Below are 17250 nucleotides of genomic sequence, written 5' to 3' on the forward strand. Positions count from 1 at the left end.
AAGAAAGCACAGGGAAGAAAAGCCTGAAATTTTATTTTGTAAAATGAAAACAGTTCCGACCCCTGCTCGCTGAGGCCCCAGGCCCTCTCCCTGCCTGAGAGGGTGGGCTTAGGGCCTCTTCCAGGTCCTCCTGCTCCGGCCCCACCAGCTTCGGGAGGTCAGAAGGACAGGGAGAAGGCCCGATAGCCCAGATTGGTGAAAACATCCACCCGGCAGCTGTTGCCTGCAGCTGTCAGCACCTGGAGGCAAGAGGGGGGCCACTGAGCTACCCACACCCCTGGCCTCCCAGGACCCCACAGCTCCTTGCAGGACCCACCTTGCACTCCGGTGCTGCTGGCTGCTGGTTCAGACTGAGGCTGAGCAGCCCTGGGGAGGAACCGGGCACCTGGGCCTTCAGTTCCCCACTCAGTTGCCACTGGTTGACGCAGGGGCCCTGGCCAGCTGACAGAATCTGTGGAGAGCAGGCAGAGGGTTTCAGGGTCAGGAACCAAGAGACAGGAACCAGGCAGGGGTCGTAAAGTCACGGCAGCGCGCCTCACCAGGTCCTGGTAGAAGGTGACATGCTTCTGTGGTGCCCACATGGGGAAGATGGTGGTGGGTGTGGAGGATCGTAGGTGCCAGAGGGTGAGTGCTGGGCCTCCTCCACAAACCTGGCGGAGAGGTGAGGGTCCCCCAACACCATAAGCCACGGGCTCTCAGCTGGGAGGGCCCGGAGCTGCCACCCATCTTGCACTTTGCCTGGCTCACCATCCAGTCGGAGTCGGTTGCCAAGCATCCGATCCAGCGCCCATTGTGGGGCCTGGAGCACTCCTGGGAGGGAGGAGGGGAAGGGAGGAGGAGGTCAAGGCACAGGAGATGCCCAGGGGGAAGGGAGGACAGGGTGTGTGGGGGGCATGCCCTCACCTCATGCTTGTAGACCTCAATTGTCTGGACCTCCTTGGCCATGCGCAGATCTGTGAGGGAAAACCATGAGAGGTACCCCACTCACCCCACCCCAGCCTTCCTCTTCACCACCTTCCTCTCCAACTAGTCACTCCCTTACCCCAAAGCCTCACAGTCCCATCCTCGCCGCCAGACAGCACCTCAGGGTTCCGGTCCCTCAGCGCCAGGCAGTGGATGTAGTCTGTGTGGCCCCGGAGGGCCCGCTGCAGGGAGAGGGGCAGTGTCAGAATGAGATCCGGAAAGAATGCCTCCCCCTCCCGCCCGGCTCCAGGGCCCTCTCACCGTGAAGGTCCCCGTCTCTAGGTCCATCGTATGCAGCTGGCAGTCCCCCCCTGCCAAGATGAGGGAATTCTCCTGCAGGGGGGAAGATGGGGTGGGGTCACCCGTCAGGGTCAAATAAGGACAGGGATCGGGGAAGTATTCGTTTGGGCCAGAAACAGGGCAGGGTAGAGCCCTAGTCACAAAAGGCTCAGACCTTGGGGACGAGAAGCAAAGCGTTGATCTCAGGCACCTCCAGGCTGGTCCTGGAGGAGAGAAAGCAGGGTCAGCTCTGCTGAGGCAGCATCTGCACCCTCACGTGCCCTCTGCCCACGCGGCCCTGGCTTACCTGTACGGGGGCTGACGACACCATAGCTCCTTACAGCCCTTCATGGAGAGAAGCACTGGGTGACCTCAAAGGTTCTCTCTGGGGCTGGGTGCCCGAGTGCCCCTGCCCCGCAGCTCCACACTCCTTACCTTCTTGAGGATCTCTGCCCAAAGCCAGGCCTTCACCTCCCCGTCCCCAGCGCTGAACAGATGTCGGTCAGTGGAGACCATGCTGTAGACAGGCCCATCGTGGGCTAAATGGAAATGCAGAACCTGAATGACCCTATCCTGCTCCCCTCCTTCACCTTGGGGTCCCCGAGGCCAAACTCAATGGCTGCCACCCACCTTGGAAGGTCACGATGGGCTTCTTACTTTCCTCTTTGGCCTCGGAGCTCAAAGCAGCAGACAAGCTGCAGGCGGAGGGGAGAGAGTGTCTGAGTCGGAAGCGGGGGCATCAGTCCTAGGAAGGCCACATACCAGAGCCAATGGGTGTTGGCGAGCAGAGGCCAGGGTACCTGAAGATGGCGATCTGCCCATAATTGTTCCCAGCCGCCAGGAACTTCCCGCAGGGTGAAAAACACTGGGAGAAGATGGTCATGTGCAACCGCTGCAGGGCCTGAAACACCTCCATCTGTGGGGAGAGGCGGACGGAAGCTGTCTGGGAACTCCAATCCGCAGACTCCTTCCTGGTCCCCCTACCGCCAGTTCAGCTGCTGCCCATACTTCTCAGACCTCCATTGAGGCCCCCTAAGCAGGCATCTGCCCATAAAGTCCCAGGGGTGGCTCCAAGAAGAGGGTGAGGAAGGAAGGGGAGAGTTGATGCAAGGTGCCTAGAAGGACCTTGAGCAAGCACCCAGGCTCTCTTCCAAGTTTCCTTAATTGTTAAATGGAGCTCAGGGGAGATTCTGTCAAGATTGTATGAGCTGCCCTGGCTGGTTTGGCTCAGTGGATACAGCGTCGGCCTGTGGACTGAAGGGTCACAGGTTCGATTCCGGCCAAGGGCACATGCCTGGGTTGCGGGTTCGATTCCCGGTGGGGGGCATGCAGGAGGCAGCCAATCAATGATTCTCTCTCATCACTGATGTTTCTATCTCTCTCTCCTTCTCCCTTCCTCTCTAAAAATCAATAAAATATATATTAAAAAAAAAAAGATTGCATGAGCTACTGTATATAAAGAGCTTCACAACGGGTTGCCTTGTTGAAAGTGCACAAAATGTGGCTCCATTACCCCAATAAAGAATAACATACTACTTCCTAAGCCCTACCCTCTGGCTTTCATGTTAGGCCCACAAGGTATTTCTGGCTTACTCTTCTGCCCAGGGGTCAGAGTCCAAGTCCTACCACCAGCCCCCGCAAAACAGGGTTCAGGACAACAGTACAGTGAAGGCCTGGGGAAGGTGAGCAGGTGCAGGGTGGAGGGGGTCAATGGGGAGAAAAAGGGGACATCTGGAATACGTTCAACAATAAAGACAAAATTTTAAAACTTGCCCTGCCAGTGTGTTCAGTGGTTAGAGCGTCGGCCTGCGGACTAAAGGGTCCGGGGTTCAATTCCTGATCAAGGGGACATGCCTGGGTTACAGGTTCCATCCCCCGCCGGGTTGGGGCCCCTGCGGGAGGCAACCAATTGATGTGTCTCTCTCGCATGGGTGTCTGTTTCTCTCTCTGCGCCCACCCTCCTTACCCCCTTCCACTCTCTCTAATCTATGGAAAAAATATCCTCGTGTGAGGATGAACAACAACAATAAAATTGGGTTGTCTTGTTGAGTTCTACGAGTCCTTTCTATATTCCTCATGACAGTACTTTAAGCAAAATAGTTTTTTTTAAAAGGAAAACGGTTCAGGGAAGGACTCCTTGCTCTCCCCTTCTGAACTGGGCATAGACTACAAACCCCAGAATGCACCGCGCATCATGTCCGCCTCACCTGACCCAGAGGCACCGTGGGCGGCACAGCTCGCTCCATCTCGAGAACTACAAATCCCAGAGTGCTCCGCGCGACACAGCCTCCCGGGTCCGGACGTGTTCTGGAGCGGTTTACCTTCCCGGCGTCCCACTGGCCCAGTACCGCCGGCAGGCTCGGCCGGCAGGCGGTCGCCGCGTGCCACCGGAGCCCCAGGAGCAGAGGTGAACGCCGCGAAGACCTCCCGGGTCCCCGACACTAAGAGGCGCCCACCGCCGCCCCGCTACGCCAGATCCCCTCCCCCACCCCGCCGAGCAGACCCGCCTTCCAGCCGCGCGCCACCCGTCTTCCGCGCCGCGCGGAATCTCGCTGCTGAGAGCGCCTAAAGCCACGCCTCCCGCGTGTGGCCACGCCCCCGGAGCTCCGCCTCTGCCGCCCGCATCCCACCCTCTGCCCCAGGACCCCGAACTCCAATGATCCTTCAGCAGCCCCTGGAGCGTGGCTCCCCGAGTCGGGCCCAACGCGACTCGGGGCTGCCTCGAAGCCTGGACGCGAGGTGTGTATGGGGGGCCCCAGGTGGGCCTCGCCCAGGGGCGCAAGAGCTTTGGCGGGGGGCTCAGGGCTCGTCTGCAAGATGACACACAGTGGGGCAAATCAGCAGGACTTGGGCAGGAGCTGAGTCAGGTTTGGAGACTTCCAGAGAGTGGGGGTGACTTAGGCGTCAGCTGAGACATGGGCTGGGGGATTCCTGGCAGACGTTCCTGGCTCAGGCTGGCAGATCCTGGCATGGGGCCAAGAGGGTGGGGTGCACCTGGCTCTCTTTTCTCCCTAGCTCCCCTCTCCGAGGAGCTGTGCCCCTGAGCACCAAACGGCGCCTGAAGGAGGAGCAGTGAGTCTGGGGACAGGGAGGCACTCCCAACAAGACCTCTGGCAACTCAGGTCCCCATCAGCCTGCCTCCCCTCCGCATAGCCCAGCCTACCTGCCTCCTGGTCTCTCCCCAGGGAGCCCCAGCGCAAGCAGTTCCTGTCCGAGGAGAATATGGCCACCCACTTCTCTCAGCTCAGCCTGCATAATGACCACCCTTACTGCAGCCCCCCCCTGGCATTCTCCCCAGCTCTGCCCCGACTCAGGTAAGCACCATCCACTGTCCGCTATCTGCTGACCGGGCCTTCTGGAGGATCACACCTCCTGGGAGCCAGCCTCCAGGCCTTGCCTCATCCTGCTATTTTTAGCTTCTAGCCAACCTCTGTCCTTTCTCCTCCTCTTGGCTCCTTAGAAGGCAGAGGCAGCCCAGGAGCCCCTGGGGACCTGAACCTGGTAGGAGGCGCCTCTGCCAGGCCACCCTCAGCCCTATGCCCTCGCTGTCACTTCCTCTTCCAGGAGCCCTTGCTCTGAACTGCTTCTCTGGCGCTACCCTGGAAACCTGATCCCTGAGGCTCTGAGGCTGCTGAGGCTGGGGGACACCCCTGCCTCCCACTACCCTGCAACCCCAGCTGGGGAAATAATGGAGCCCTGAGGGCCGGCAGACCGTGTACCTGCCCACGCTGCTTCTCCCCCACAACCGGGGAGATCAACACCCTCATGAAGGGAACAGCTGCCCTGCTTTTCCTCCAGACCAGGCCTGTGAGCATCAAGACCTTCCCCCAACAGAGAAAGACAGAGCCTGGGGTAGGAGGGACAGTAGCATGAAAACGGAGGCATTCTCCCCCATCCCCCCGTCCCCCCAGAAGAAATGAATAAACATCGCTGAGCAGATGATGGCTTCAGTCTGGAACCTGGGGCCTTTGGGAAGAGGGCAAGACTGGGGCACAAGATGCTTCAGTTTCTCCTCAAGATCTTCCCCGGAAAGCGGTCAGGGTCTGCCCAGGTCCTGGCAGGCTGGGCTCAGGCATTGAGAATGTGTGAGTCAGAGCCTCACCCCCGCCCCCGAGGCTGACTCACTCCTCCCTCCAGCTCAGGCTGGGGAATCATGCCACTCTCCAATCCATTTAAAGTTAAAGATTCTTTTATTAATAAATTCTCCTGCCCCTCCAAACTTTCTACCCAAAATAAATATCTCCCCTCCTTTGAGGGTTGGTGGGGGCAGTGTCTCAAGGCCAGCCCCCCCTAGAGGGCCAGCCCCCTAGTGTTAGGAACAGATCCCTAACCCCCCAGGCTAAGACCCCAGTGCTGGGATTTCAGCACATAGCAGTGGGTGGGACCTAGTGTTCTGTCTGTGCCTCACTTCAGCCTGACCCCCAGGCCATGGGGATAGGGGGCCTTTGTGCAAATGTTGCAGTTCCTAGTGTCAGCCATCTGGTGTGAGCCAGCCTGGGTCTCCTTTTCTGTCCCGGAGCCAGAGACAGCGCAGTCAGATACCTTGGAAGGTTCCTCTGAAGCCTGGATCCAGGCCTCAGATAAGTGATTCACCTGTCGTCCCCCCCCTGCACACCCCTGTGATGGGAGTAGCATGGCTCTAGTTGTCTGGGAGGCAGGGGCTGGCTCCACAATGAATGAATGAATGAATGGCGGGTGGGCACAGTTTCCCGATGACCAGGAAAGCTCGTGGTCACTGGATCAGCGCTGCGCCAGGACAGCCCTCCCCGCCGGTCTCCTCGATGGGGGCTGCAAAATAAGAAGAGGGGTCATCAAGAGCTGGGGACATGCTGAGGAGTGACGGCGGGGCCAGGGGGACGGGCACACTTACTGGTAAACTTCTCTCTCCTTCGGCACCGTCTCCAGACCAGGAAGCCAGAAAGCAGCCCCAGCACAAGGGCTAGGCTCAAGGCGCCCCCCAAGATGGGCCACAACAGCCCAAAGGAGGCTGAAGGAGCCCCAGCACCTGCAGGCAGGACTCAAAGTCAGACCTCACCCCTCCCGACCAGCCCCACCCCCTAGAGCTGAGCCTCAAGTCTTTCCCCTACCCAGATTGGCGCCCCTGCCCCATTCGCCTCCCACCTAATCCCCCCCCCCCTCCCCACCCCCGATCTAAAGCCACCTGCTCCCCTCTCTACCCCAGCAACTCCCCTATGCTGGGGTCCGCTCGCCTCTGGCCCCGCCCCCACTCACATCCCCGGCAGAAGTCGCTGTGCGGTAGGGCTGGACATGACTCGCAGTTCATGCACTTGTCGAGGTCCTCGCTCCAGGAGCTGCCGCGGGAGCAGGGAGTGGTGCCTGGGGAAGGGGATCAGAGGCTGGGGGCGGGGCGCGGCTATTCTGGGGGCCGAGGTCTGGGTCGGCGGCTCGTATAACGTGAGTCACCGGCGCCCTCTTCGCGCATTCCTCACAGGTGACCGCACCGCCCGACCGGGATACGGCAGCGCGGGGTGGGGGAGCCGGCGGGCAGGAGGCTGGGGGGGTCAGGTCCCTCCTCACCGCCGCCGCCGCCGGCGAGTGACTCATTCCTGGGCACCGGGCCCGACCCCGGTCCCTCCCCCCCCCGCATAGCTGGGCACTGAAGTCACCGGATGGAAGGGAGCACCCCACATGGTATGGGGGACACAGACCCCCGTGCCTCTCGACACCCCACCCCGACTCCGGTCCCTGGGGCTGGGCAGGCCCGGTACTGACCAGGCTGGAGGCCTGCCCCCTCACCGGATGAGACATCCCGCCTTCAAACTTTCTCCACTTCCGAGTCCGAGTGGGACCGGCAGGAAACTGAGGCCAGGACTGGGAAGGAAGCTCGGAGCGAGACGGGACCTCCCCTGGCCAGGGAGCGCGGTGTCTGGGAACTGCCTGACCCCCGATCCCATGCACCCCCCAGTTCTGCCCCCTCCTCTAGCTCCCCCAAACCGGCTCCCGCATCCCAGTCCGGGGTTCCCCGGTCCTCACGCCCTCCCGCCTCCCGCCCAGCCCCAGCTCGGCGCCCGGCGTACCTGACACCGGCTCCCCGGCCGCCGCGCACAGCAGCGCCAGCCCGAGCCCCAGCACCAGCAGCCGCGGCAGAGGGCGCAGCAGGGCCAGAGCCATCGTGCGCGTCCCGCGACCACTACGGTCTGAGCCCGCCGCTAGTCGCCGGGACAGACAACCTCAGCCCGGTCCCCGCCCCCGCCTTCCGGGGCGGACCCCACGCCTCCGGCCCAGCGGCCCGCCCCCGGTCCCCGCCCCGCCCGGCCCGCTAGCTCAGCCCGTAGGTCTCACCCGCCTGCACGCGCGGGCTGCGGGCACCTCGCCGCGACAGTCCGGGCTGCCCTCGGGTCCCAGGTCCGGGAGGTGTGTGCGTGTCGGGGGAGGGGGCGGAGGGCAGACTTGAAACCATCCCTCCCAGCGCGGAGGGCAGCATAAAAATGACGGTGTGTCCTCTGATGTTTACCTTAGGACACAGTCACCTAGTAAAGTGTGGGCTTGTCTCCATTTTGCAGAGTGTGAAACTGAGGCTCGGGAAGGTGGAGGAGCCGAGGCCCGAGGTCCGTTTGGCTCCCCGGCCTGCGCCCTGACTCACTGCGGGCCCCCGTCAGTCGCTGATGTCCCCTCACCCCGGCCAGATGCGGGCGCTGCAGCGCGTCTCAAGCGCCCGGGACCGACCAAGTCGGAATCCGCGGGACGCAGTGGTCTCTGCCCCTCCCCGGGGCGGTGGTCCGGTGACGTCACTGCCTCTTTAAGACCCCCGCTCCGCCCCGTCCCCGCACTCGCGGCTCTTTCGGATCTCGGCAGAGCCCCACCTGCTCAGGTGAGCCTCGGGGCAGTGCGCGTGCTGGGGAGGAGATGGGTGCCTCGAGGAACGGGGTGCAGGGTGCGGGCAGCATGGAGAACTGGGCTGACCTTCTGCCGAGTCCCCGGCGGGGGCAGATCGGGTCCTTTGGCGGCTCGAACTGGCTAAACGCCCCTCCTCTCTTCCCCTGGGACAAAGGCCCCGACACCCGGGCGCCCTTCCCCCACCTGCATGCGCGCCGGGTCGGTCGCCCCTCCCCCTCACCTGCGGGAGCCGACCCTAGGCCCGCGCCGCCTTTAAACCACCCCGCGCGCGCGCTGCCCCCGGGAAGATGGGGGACTGAGGACACCCGCTTGTGGGCGGGACTCCGAAGGGGGGATCGGGAGCGGTAAGGAGCGTCCTCGGACAGAATCGAGCCGATAGTTTGTGGGAAGGGGACGGAGTGGAGGGCAGGGGAGAAGCGCGAGGTGCCTAGGCTGGAGGGGCCGCGGCTTTACCTCGGCCAGACGCCTGGAGGGGTAGACCCGGGACTGGGATGGAGAAGGGCTGGCCCACCCCATCCGGCCTCCCCCGCCCAGGTCTTCAGCTCCGGCCTAGCGGGTGCAAATAAAAGTGAGTGGAGAGTCTGCTCTCTGGTCACACTGCTGGGCTGGTGCTAGGTTTAGGTCCAGGCCGTGGCCCGGAACCTTTGGGCAATGGAGAGCCGTCACAAACACCTACACAGAACTGATCTGGATGGAGTCCTCCAACATGAAATGAGATGTGAGGGGAGACAGGCAGAGGGGCTGCTGTAGAGGAGCTGGTTCACTGGATAGACCCCAAGGATTTCAGCTCCTTTTCAAGAAGTTGTGTCTTGAGAGGATGGCATTATGGGAAAGAATACACAAGAAAAATGTCCCCGACCTTGGCAGTATGCTCTAGGGCCCCAAAGGGAGGGCAGGCGAGTGGGACCCAGGGAGACAGCCAGTGGCCTTAGGGAAGGAGGCTGTGCTGGGGCAGGCCAGGTGGGGATGGTGGGCCACACAGCACAGAAGATCTTTAAGATCAAACTGGTAGCCACCTGCCTGAGGAACCGAACCATGTTGGGGTGAGGGGTCTGGACTCTCCCGTTGGTGGTGGGAAGGAGGTTGGATCGCTAATCTTGATGGCTTTGAGATTGAAACTCAATAGCTAGAGCCAACCTCCCATCTGTGCGCTCTGTGGAAGCACCTGCAAACTTCGCTGTCACTCCATCCTCTTTTGTCACTTTGCTGTTTGATCAAATGTACCCATAGTGGCTGAGGCCAGGGACTAGCGCTGGCTTAGGCTTTATATTACCTTCCCTTTGTACTCAAAACAGACTGTCACATAACTAGGGGGAAAGAAATATATGCTAAGGCATTCATGCTCATTTTGCCCATGAGAAAATGAGGCTCGGGCAAGACATGGCACCCCAACTCCCAAGGTTTATACTCCTGGTGTTCTGTGTGGCCATGGCATCGGCCATGGGGATTAGCACTCGTTGGAGATGAGGGACCTTGGCCAGCTGGTCTTAATATTACTCTGCTCTGTCCCCAGGGCAGCTCCTTTCAACCTCAACCTCATCATGGCCTCTGCTGGTCTGCAAATCCTGGGGATCGTCCTGACGTTGCTGGGCTGGGTGAATGCTCTAGTGTCCTGCGCCCTGCCCCTGTGGAAGGTGACCGCCTTCATCGGCAACAGCATTGTGGTGGCCCAGGTGATGTGGGAGGGGCTGTGGATGTCCTGCGTGGTGCAGAGCACAGGCCAGATGCAGTGCAAGGTGTACGACTCGATGCTGGCGCTGCCCCAGGACCTGCAGGCTGCCCGAGCCCTCTGCATCATCACCCTCCTCATCACCCTGCTGGGTCTGCTGATCTACCTCGGTGGGGCCAAGTGTACCACCTGTGTGGAGGACAAGGACTCCAAGGCCCGTCTGGTGCTCACCTCTGGGATCATCTTTGTCATCTCAGGGGTCCTGACCCTGATCCCCATCTGCTGGACGGCCCATGCCATCATCCAGGACTTCTACAACCCCCTCGTGGCAGAGCCCCAAAAGCGGGAGCTGGGGGCCTCCCTCTACCTGGGCTGGGCGGCTTCTGGTCTTTTGTTGCTGGGTGGGGGGCTTCTGTGCTACACCTGCCCCTCTGGGGGGTCCCGGGGCTCCAGCCATTACCTGGCCCGATACTCAGCATCTGCCCCACGAGCCATCTCTCAGGGGCCCTCTGAATACCCCACCAAGAATTACGTCTGATGGGTAGGAGGACGGGGGCTCCCTTGACCATGGAGCTTAACCCCTGAGCTGGAGTCATCAGAACGCACGACAGTTTCTGGGTTGCTTTTATCTGGTTTTTCCTTTTAATTGGGCAAGGGGGTATTTTTCTTTTAAGCCATTTGTTAAACACCAAACCAAGAAGAAAGTCAGTCTCACCTGGGCTCTGCTGCTGGCGTTTCTCACTTTGGATGGTGAGACCAAGGGGGCAGCACTTCAGTTTCTCCGTCTTTCTCCACCTTGGACATTCCCGCCTTGGAGGCCAGCCTGGAGCTGTGATCCCTGGGTGAGGGCTGTTTGCTGGCCAGGTACTCTGTGACAACCAGGTGCTTTGACAGTCTGTCCCCAAGAGTTCCTGCTCTGGTGGGGCAGGGCTTGCGGGGATGAGCCCCGCCTTCTCGGTCAGGCCTCTGTGACCCGGAGCTCGAGCCTCAGTACCCTTGAGAAGAGCAGGTGATAAGTTACCCAGAACCACTTACCTCCAAGGATTCTGACCTCTGGCTCTTCCATGCTTGTCTCAGAGTTGCTTCCCAACCACGCTGTAGACCCCTGACCCTCTCATCTGCGGGCCCTGCACACTTCTGCCATGGCACACCCACCCACTAGTTTTTACTAAATAAAGAGTGTTTTGTTTTGTCACTTGCCATTGGAGTTGCTGGGAGGCTGTTGAGTTCCAGCCTGGAATAAGGTGAACATGAGTGACTCACCTCTGTTGCTCACCTGCCTAGCACGGCCTGAGTGAGGTTACCCACTCAGCAGGACCTGGAGCAGACCTTGGCCTGACGGCCCGGCCACCTGGTCTTCCCTGCCCAATCACAGGTCAAGGCAGCAGAGGTACAAATACTCTTTATTCTGGGAACGGGTGGGGGCAGGGAGTGGGTTGGGCCCTTCTGGCCTGGAGGAGATTGGCTTCTCCCAGAGGGCCTGGCCTGGGTCTCTGAATGAGGGTGGTGGCCAGACTGGAGGGGACCGGCTCCAGGGCCAGCAGAGCATAATCCTCTCCTTGTTTGAGCCAAGGAGTACGGCCCTTTGGGGGAGGCCCCGGTTCCAGGGGCAGGGGAGGCCTCAGGAAGGGGAGGAGAGCCAACGTAGGTCCAGGAAGCAGAAGACAGCAACTGGTTGGGGGAGTTGGGTGGCCAGGAGGTGGGGACCCCATGGAGGAGGATCTGGGCTCAGCCAAGCCATCTGAGACTAGCCCAGCAGCCAAACCTGGCTGGAACGCCTAGAAAGTAGGTTTCATGTGGGGAAGGGGTAGAGGGTAGAAGGCAGGGGTTGGAGAGGGCATCCAGCGAAAGTCAAGGCTCTGAGCAGTGGGCTTCTGGAGACACTTCACACATAGTCCCTCTTGTCCATTCCAGAGGTGCCAGAGCGGGAGGGGATGGAGTAGCCCAGCCTGGGTCCCCTGGGCCGGTCGATCTGGGGCGGGGGGCATGTGCAGCAGAGGAGGCCCCCGCCCAGCATGAGCAGGGCAGCTGCTGCCCAGCCCAGGTAGAGGGAAGCCCCCAGCTCCCGCTTGAGGGCCTCAGCCACCAGGGGGTTGTAGAAGTCCTGGATGATGGCGTGGGCTGTCCAGCAGATGGGGATGAGAACCAGGATGCCTGAGAGGACGAGGATGACCCCCGCGGTGAGCACAATTCGGGCTTTTGCAACTTCGTCCTCCACACAGGTGGTGCACTGGGCTCCCGTGATGGCCACCAGCAGACCCAGCAGGGAGAGCAGGAGGGCGATGACACAGAGGGCGCGGGCGGCCTGCAGGTCCTGGGGCAGCGCCAGCATCGAGTCGTACACCTTGCACTGCAGCTGGCCTGTGCTCTGCACCACGCAGGACATCCACAGCCCCTCCCACATCACCTGGGCCACCACAATGCTGTTGCCGATGAAGGCGGTCACCTTCCACAGGGGCAGGGCACAGGACACCAGGGTCCCCAGCCAGCCCAGCACAGCCAGGGTCATGCCTAGGAGTTCGAGGCCAGCTGAAGCCATCTGTCCCCTCAGTTAGGTCTTCTCCGCTCTCGGTGGCCTGGTTAACAGGAGTGCGGCGTCCGACGCTGCCAAGCAGGGTCTTGGTGCCTGCCAGTAGTGGGCGGTCAGTGTCCTCAGGCCAAGACAGTCCTCACATTTGTGAGCCTCTTGCAAGGCACCTCCTCGCTCTGTGCCCCTGGCAGGTGTGTCCCTGGTCCCCAACAAACAAAATCGCACAGTCCTGCTCAGTTGAATGGCTGGTGTCCCCTTGAGGCGCCTGGTGGCTGCTTCTTCTCCTGCCACTCTGCAGACACGTTCCTACCACCGCCTGTCTGACCAGCTACGCAGAACCTACCCTGCGACCCACCTTCAGGCTGGGGAGAGCCTCCTCCCTCTGGCTGGCGCAGGATCTCGAGGAGCGGTGCAGCCTTGTCCCGGGCACCTGAGGACTGCGCTCCTGGCCACAGACACGGAGTTTTAAGGCCGAGGCAGGGGAGGAGCCACCAGGCCAAGACTGGGAGGCTGGTGCTGTGGGAGGAGGCGGGGCGGGGCAAGGGGGGGACCCAGAGTGTCGGGGATGGGGAAAGAGCACATACCATGACCCGGAAGAAACGGGAGGAAAGAAGAACATCCATGCCTGTGGGAACCCAGACACAAAGGAATGGTGAGGCCAGGCCTGGTAGCTCACTTCGTTAGAGTGTCCTCCACGTATGCCAAGGCTTGGAGTTCCATCCCCGGTCAGGGTTCATGCAAGAATCATCCAATGAATGCATAAATGAGTGGAACACAGACCTCTCTCCCATCCTCTCTAAAAAAAAAAAAAAAAAAAAGAAAGAAAGAAAAGGAAGAAGGAAGAAAGAAAGAAAGGAAGGAAGAAACGGTCTCAGGGAGAAGTGCAGCTCACAAAGTAACAGTTGGCTCAGGACAAAGAAGTGGGAGAGTTGGGGGCTCAGCCCGCCTCCTGAGCCTCCTCCACCCCCAGCCACCCCTCCCTCGCCGCCTTCGCTCTTCCGGGCTGGTTCATTTCATGATGATGCAAGGGTACCCCAGCTTTTCCAGTATCGAGAACCCCCACCCGCCCCTACCCAGCGCTAGGACTCTCCGGAATTCGATCTGCCTCCTGCCTCAGCCCAGGGCCCTGGCGGCTCCCGGGGGAGGGGCCCCGCCCGCACCGTTTCCTAGGCGACAGGTGCCTGGCGCCCAGCTCAGGTGGCATCGTCCAGGCAACGGCCTAGAAAACCACCCCCTCGCTTCTACCTCAGCCCAGGTATGCCCTCTCCACCCCCTCCACTGAAACCGAGGGCCAGGCTGCAGTCTCTAGAGGCCCCGGGATAAAGAGCCCGTTGTGGGCGTGGGGGAGGAGCACTCAGGGCCCGGAGTGAAAGGGGAGAGGCAGGGACAGAGCACCGGGTGGAGTTGACGCTCAGGACCCCTCCCATGCCCCTGGGAAGTGAGTGATTACTCTGGGTGAGATACCGCCAAGAAAGGCAACAGGGGTTAGGCCCAGGTGACTCGGGTTTCTTTGAACCCTGCCTCATCATCCTCAAGAAAGACGCTCTTGATAGAAACATCAATGAGAATCACTGACCGGCTGCCTCCTGCATGCCCTGTACTGGGGATCCAGCCCACAACCCCGGCCTGCGCCCTGATGGGGAATCAAACCGTGACCTCCTGGTTCATGGGTCGACAATCACTGAGCCACACCAGCCAGGCTGGAGGTAAATAAACACACACACACACACACACACACACACACACACACACACACAATACACAATAGCTCAACCTGCTATTTCTTTTTTTTTTTTTTAATATATTTTATTGATTTTTTACAGAGAGGAAGGGAGAGAGATAGAGAGTTAGAAACATCGATCAGCCGCCTCCTGCACATCTCCTACTGGGGGTGTGCCCGCAACCCAGGTACATGCCCTTGACCAGAATCGAACCTGGGACCTTTCAGTCCGCAGGCCGACGCTCTATCCACTGAGCCAAACCGGTTTTGGCTCAACCTGCTATTTCTGATGGCAAAGGAAAGACAAAAATTATAGCTCTTTACCTACAAATATTATATTTTAGTATTTCTTTTTTAAAATATATTTTTATTGATTTCAGAGAGAAAGGGAGAGAAACATCAATGATGAAAGAGAACCATTGATTGGCTGGATCCTGCATGCCCCTTACTGGGGATGGAGCCCACAACCTGGACATGTGCCCTTGACCGGAATCGAACCCAGGACCCTTCAGTTTGCAGGCTAATGCTCTATCCACTGAACCAAACCGGCTAGGGCTGTTAGTATTTCTTTAAGCACGGTCAAATGATTTTTATATTAGTAGCTCTCATAATGTGTTATCGAGATTGATGACATGAAGAACTAACCAGTCAAAAGCTGTTTATATTGTCTTTCTAGATTTTATGGAAGTCATGAGGCCAGCTCTGTAGCACAAAGGGTACCATTATATGTCCAAAAATAAACCAAAATATTGATGTACAATTGATTTTTGACAAGGATGCCAAGATCTTTCTCTTTATTTTCTTTTTTTTTAAATATATTTTATTGATTTTTTACAGAGAGGAAGGGAGAGGGATAGAGAGTTAGAAACATCGATGAGAGCCTTAACCGGTTTGGTTCAGTGGATAGAGCGTCAGCCTGCGGACTCAAGGGTCCCAGGTTCGATTCTGGTCAAGGGCATGTACCTTGGTTGCAGGCACATCCCCAGTAGGGAGTGTGCAGGAGGCAGCTGATTGATGTTTCTGACTCTCTATCCCTCTCCCTTTCTCTCTGTAAAAAATCAATAAAATATATAAAAGAAAAGAAACATCGATGAGAGAGAAACATCTATCAGCTGCCTCCTGCACACCCCCTAACTGAGGATGTGCCCGCAACCAAAGTACATGCCCTTGACCAGAATCGAACCTGGGACCCTTGAGTCCGCAGGCTGACGCTCTATCCACTGAACCAAACCAGTCAGGGCAAGACCCGTCAGGGCAAGATCTTTCAATAGAAAAAGAAAAGTCTCTTCAACAAATGGTGCTGAAAAAATTGGAGAACCACATGCAAAAGAATGAAGTTGGAACCCTATCTAACTCCATATACAAAAAATGAACTCAAGCCCTGACTGGTTTGGCTCAGCGGATAGAGCGTCAGCCTGCGGACTCAAGGGTCCCAGGTTCGATTCTGGTCAAGGGCATGTACCTTGGTTGCAGGCACATCCCCAGTAGGGAGTGTGCAGGAGGCAGCTGATCGATGTTTCTCTCTCATCGATGTTTCTGGCTCTCTGTCCCTCTCCTCTCTCTTCCTCTCTGTAAAAAAATCAATACAATATATTTTTTAAAAAATGAACTCAAAATGGACCAACAACCTAAATGTAAGGTGTAAAACTCTAACTTTCAGAAGAAAATATGGGGGGATAAATCTTAATGAATTCAAATTTGGCAATGGATTTGTAGATTTGACTCCAAAAAAAAAAAAAAGGAAAGGAAATAAAGAAAGACCCTCTTCCTCAAAACCCCTTGGAGCCCTGGCACTCCCCTTGTGGAGGGCAGCCTGGGAATCACAGACCATGGCTCAAACCCTGCCCTACCCCACCTGGACAGATCTTGGAAAGTCAAGGTCCTTAACCTCCTTGGGTCAAAGACTCGTTTGAGAAGCCTCCTGAGATCCACAAACATGAGCCCCTCATTTGGGGGGAGGGGTCGTGAACTCTCTTAAGCCCCTCCCTGGGTGCTGAGAATTGAGAATTATTGTGTAAAAGGCAGGGAGGTGGGGGAGTGGGGGAAGCTGATGAAAATTCCCACTTTCCAAGATGGTTGTGAGGACTCTCAAAGGCAGCCCGTGCCTGGGGGAGCCTCTCGCGTCCATGCCTCCTGAGGAAGACCGGAGGCCTGACCACCTGGGAGGAAGTGCCCTTCAACAGGTGCCCCGGGGGCTGGGCGTACCCCACACACCTGGTCCCTGCACCACGCTACAACCCTGGGGGAGGGAGGGCGCTGGTGCCTCCTCCTCTGCTCAGTGGGGCTCTGTTTATAAACAATTATTTAAAAATGTTAAAACTGATTTTAGAGACAGGAAGAGAGAGAGAGAAACATCTACCACAGCCCCACCCATCCACGCATCATTAGCGACTCCTGTATGTGCTCTGACTAGATAGCAAACCCAAAACCCTGGCCCATCTGGACGGTGCTCCAACCAACTGAGCCACCCGGCCAGGGCTATAAATGATTCTAATTTCAGGTTGGTGCATTGCTCTTTAGGATCGTTTAAGAGAGGTTTATACTTTCATCAGATTTGCAAAGGGATGGTTGACCCAAAAAAGCTTAAGAGCCCCTAAAATGGGGAGGCTGAGGCTAGAGCTCATCGGTGGGTCTGCAAGTGAGTGAGCTGCTGTGGTTGGGCTTCCTCTACCCCTGGTACCTGTTTGGTACCACCCCATAGGGCCCTGGGGAAGTGCTGTCCAGTAAGAGGGGCTGACTCTGGATGTCTGAGAACTGGGAGGGAGTGCTGACGACAACAGACTGTGATGGACACAGAAACCAGTCCCTGTGGGAGGTACCTCCAGCCTGGCCTGGCCGCTTCTGCTTCCTCCCTGGACACACCCATTCTTCCTTCCCCTCTTTGATAAGGCGCTTGCCTAGAGGGAGAGTAAAAGGGGGAAAATTTGTCGCCGAACTGGAGAGACCGGCAGGGGGTGGGTGTGGCAAAGGACAGATTCCTAGGGCACCTAGACAAGAATGCATTTCCCGCCCTCAGGCCTCCTTGGATAGAGGCCAGGAGGCCCCAGCCCCTCTCTTAGGTCCCCTGGTCCACCAGGATTTGTTTGGATCTGGAAACTAAAGGGTTAAAGTTGGAGCCTGATTTATTTCTTGTCTGTTAAATATTTTCAGGCTTCATATAAATGCAAGACCAATTGGATAATAGTTACTCAGAACTATTCCTATTATACAGTTATAATGGGGTGGGTTTGT

The 17250-nt window shown here is 58.4% G+C and overlaps 5 protein-coding genes across 10 annotated transcripts; 2 read left to right on the forward strand and 3 right to left on the reverse strand.

Annotated features, from left to right (window-relative positions):
- Nucleotides 1-16: 16 nt before the first annotated feature.
- Nucleotides 17-3588, reverse strand: THOC6 (THO complex 6). 5 transcript variants are annotated; one of them, XM_036310593.1, is made up of 13 exons: nt 3450-3578; nt 2043-2158; nt 1873-1937; nt 1678-1781; nt 1550-1587; nt 1418-1466; nt 1225-1296; nt 1043-1145; nt 904-953; nt 748-810; nt 540-650; nt 317-451; nt 17-239 (listed from the first exon to the last, which is right to left on the reverse strand). In XM_036310593.1, exons 1-13 carry the CDS (start codon nt 3486-3488, stop codon nt 159-161), a joined length of 1026 nt encoding a protein of 341 aa, XP_036166486.1. In that variant the 5' UTR covers nt 3489-3578; the 3' UTR covers nt 17-158. The 5 variants fall into 5 exon arrangements, with proteins under 5 accessions (XP_036166486.1, XP_036166484.1, XP_036166483.1 ...); XM_036310591.1 differs by having other exon boundaries at nt 317-650; XM_036310590.1 differs by having other exon boundaries at nt 17-650.
- Nucleotides 3589-3846: 258 nt separating this feature from the next.
- HCFC1R1 (host cell factor C1 regulator 1) lies at nt 3847-5181 on the forward strand. Of its 2 annotated transcripts, XM_036310616.1 has the most exons (4): nt 3847-3981; nt 4258-4314; nt 4428-4556; nt 4807-5181. In XM_036310616.1, exons 1-4 carry the CDS (start codon nt 3899-3901, stop codon nt 4940-4942), a joined length of 405 nt encoding a protein of 134 aa, XP_036166509.1. In that variant the 5' UTR covers nt 3847-3898; the 3' UTR covers nt 4943-5181. The 2 variants fall into 2 exon arrangements, with proteins under 2 accessions (XP_036166509.1, XP_036166510.1); XM_036310617.1 differs by lacking the exon at nt 4258-4314 and having other exon boundaries at nt 3848-3981.
- On the forward strand, nt 4431-10969 carry CLDN6 (claudin 6). Its single transcript, XM_036310605.1, has 3 exons — nt 4431-4556; nt 7767-8074; nt 9614-10969. The coding sequence occupies exon 3, from the start codon at nt 9642-9644 to the stop codon at nt 10305-10307; it is 666 nt and encodes a 221-aa protein (XP_036166498.1). The 5' UTR covers nt 4431-4556; nt 7767-8074; nt 9614-9641; the 3' UTR covers nt 10308-10969.
- Nucleotides 5414-7432, reverse strand: TNFRSF12A (TNF receptor superfamily member 12A). The gene is made up of 4 exons (XM_036310618.1): nt 7281-7432; nt 6475-6579; nt 6113-6247; nt 5414-6030 (listed from the first exon to the last, which is right to left on the reverse strand). Exons 1-4 carry the CDS (start codon nt 7372-7374, stop codon nt 5975-5977), a joined length of 390 nt encoding a protein of 129 aa, XP_036166511.1. The 5' UTR covers nt 7375-7432; the 3' UTR covers nt 5414-5974.
- Nucleotides 10970-11044: 75 nt separating the features above from the next.
- Nucleotides 11045-13082, reverse strand: CLDN9 (claudin 9). The gene has a single exon (XM_036310606.1). It carries the CDS (start codon nt 12306-12308, stop codon nt 11655-11657), a length of 654 nt encoding a protein of 217 aa, XP_036166499.1. The 5' UTR covers nt 12309-13082; the 3' UTR covers nt 11045-11654.
- Nucleotides 13083-17250: the final 4168 nt, after the last annotated feature.

This window comes from Myotis myotis, unplaced genomic scaffold (genome assembly GCF_014108235.1).
Source record: "Myotis myotis isolate mMyoMyo1 unplaced genomic scaffold, mMyoMyo1.p scaffold_m19_p_5, whole genome shotgun sequence".
NCBI classification, from domain to species: domain Eukaryota; kingdom Metazoa; phylum Chordata; class Mammalia; order Chiroptera; family Vespertilionidae; genus Myotis; species Myotis myotis.

Excerpts from the sequence above, each read along its gene's own strand:
- THOC6 (XM_036310590.1), bottom strand. The coding sequence starts at position 3,488 with ATGGAGCGAGCTGTGCCGCCCACGGTGCCTCTGGGTCAG. Across the intron at positions 1,588-1,677 it reads GGGCAGAGATCCTCAAGAAG|GGCTGTAAGGAGCTATGGTG; the intron begins GTAAGGAGTGTG and ends CTCTCCATGAAG. Across the intron at positions 651-747 it reads CAACCGACTCCGACTGGATG|GTTTGTGGAGGAGGCCCAGC; the intron begins GTGAGCCAGGCA and ends CCTCTCCGCCAG.
- CLDN6 (XM_036310605.1), top strand. The coding sequence starts at position 9,642 with ATGGCCTCTGCTGGTCTGCAAATCCTGGGGATCGTCCTGACGTTGCTG.
- TNFRSF12A (XM_036310618.1), bottom strand. The coding sequence starts at position 7,374 with ATGGCTCTGGCCCTGCTGCGCCCTCTGCCGCGGCTGCTGGTGCTGGGG. Across the intron at positions 6,580-7,280 it reads GGCCGGGGAGCCGGTGTCAG|GCACCACTCCCTGCTCCCGC; the intron begins GTACGCCGGGCG and ends CCCCTTCCCCAG. Across the intron at positions 6,031-6,112 it reads AAGGAGAGAGAAGTTTACCA|CCCCCATCGAGGAGACCGGC; the intron begins GTAAGTGTGCCC and ends CTTATTTTGCAG.
- CLDN9 (XM_036310606.1), bottom strand. The coding sequence starts at position 12,308 with ATGGCTTCAGCTGGCCTCGAACTCCTAGGCATGACCCTGGCTGTGCTG.
- HCFC1R1 (XM_036310616.1), top strand. The coding sequence starts at position 3,899 with ATGATCCTTCAGCAGCCCCTGGAGCGTGGCTCCCCGAGTCGGGCCCAA. Across the intron at positions 3,982-4,257 it reads CCTCGAAGCCTGGACGCGAG|CTCCCCTCTCCGAGGAGCTG; the intron begins GTGTGTATGGGG and ends TTTTCTCCCTAG. Across the intron at positions 4,315-4,427 it reads CGGCGCCTGAAGGAGGAGCA|GGAGCCCCAGCGCAAGCAGT; the intron begins GTGAGTCTGGGG and ends GTCTCTCCCCAG.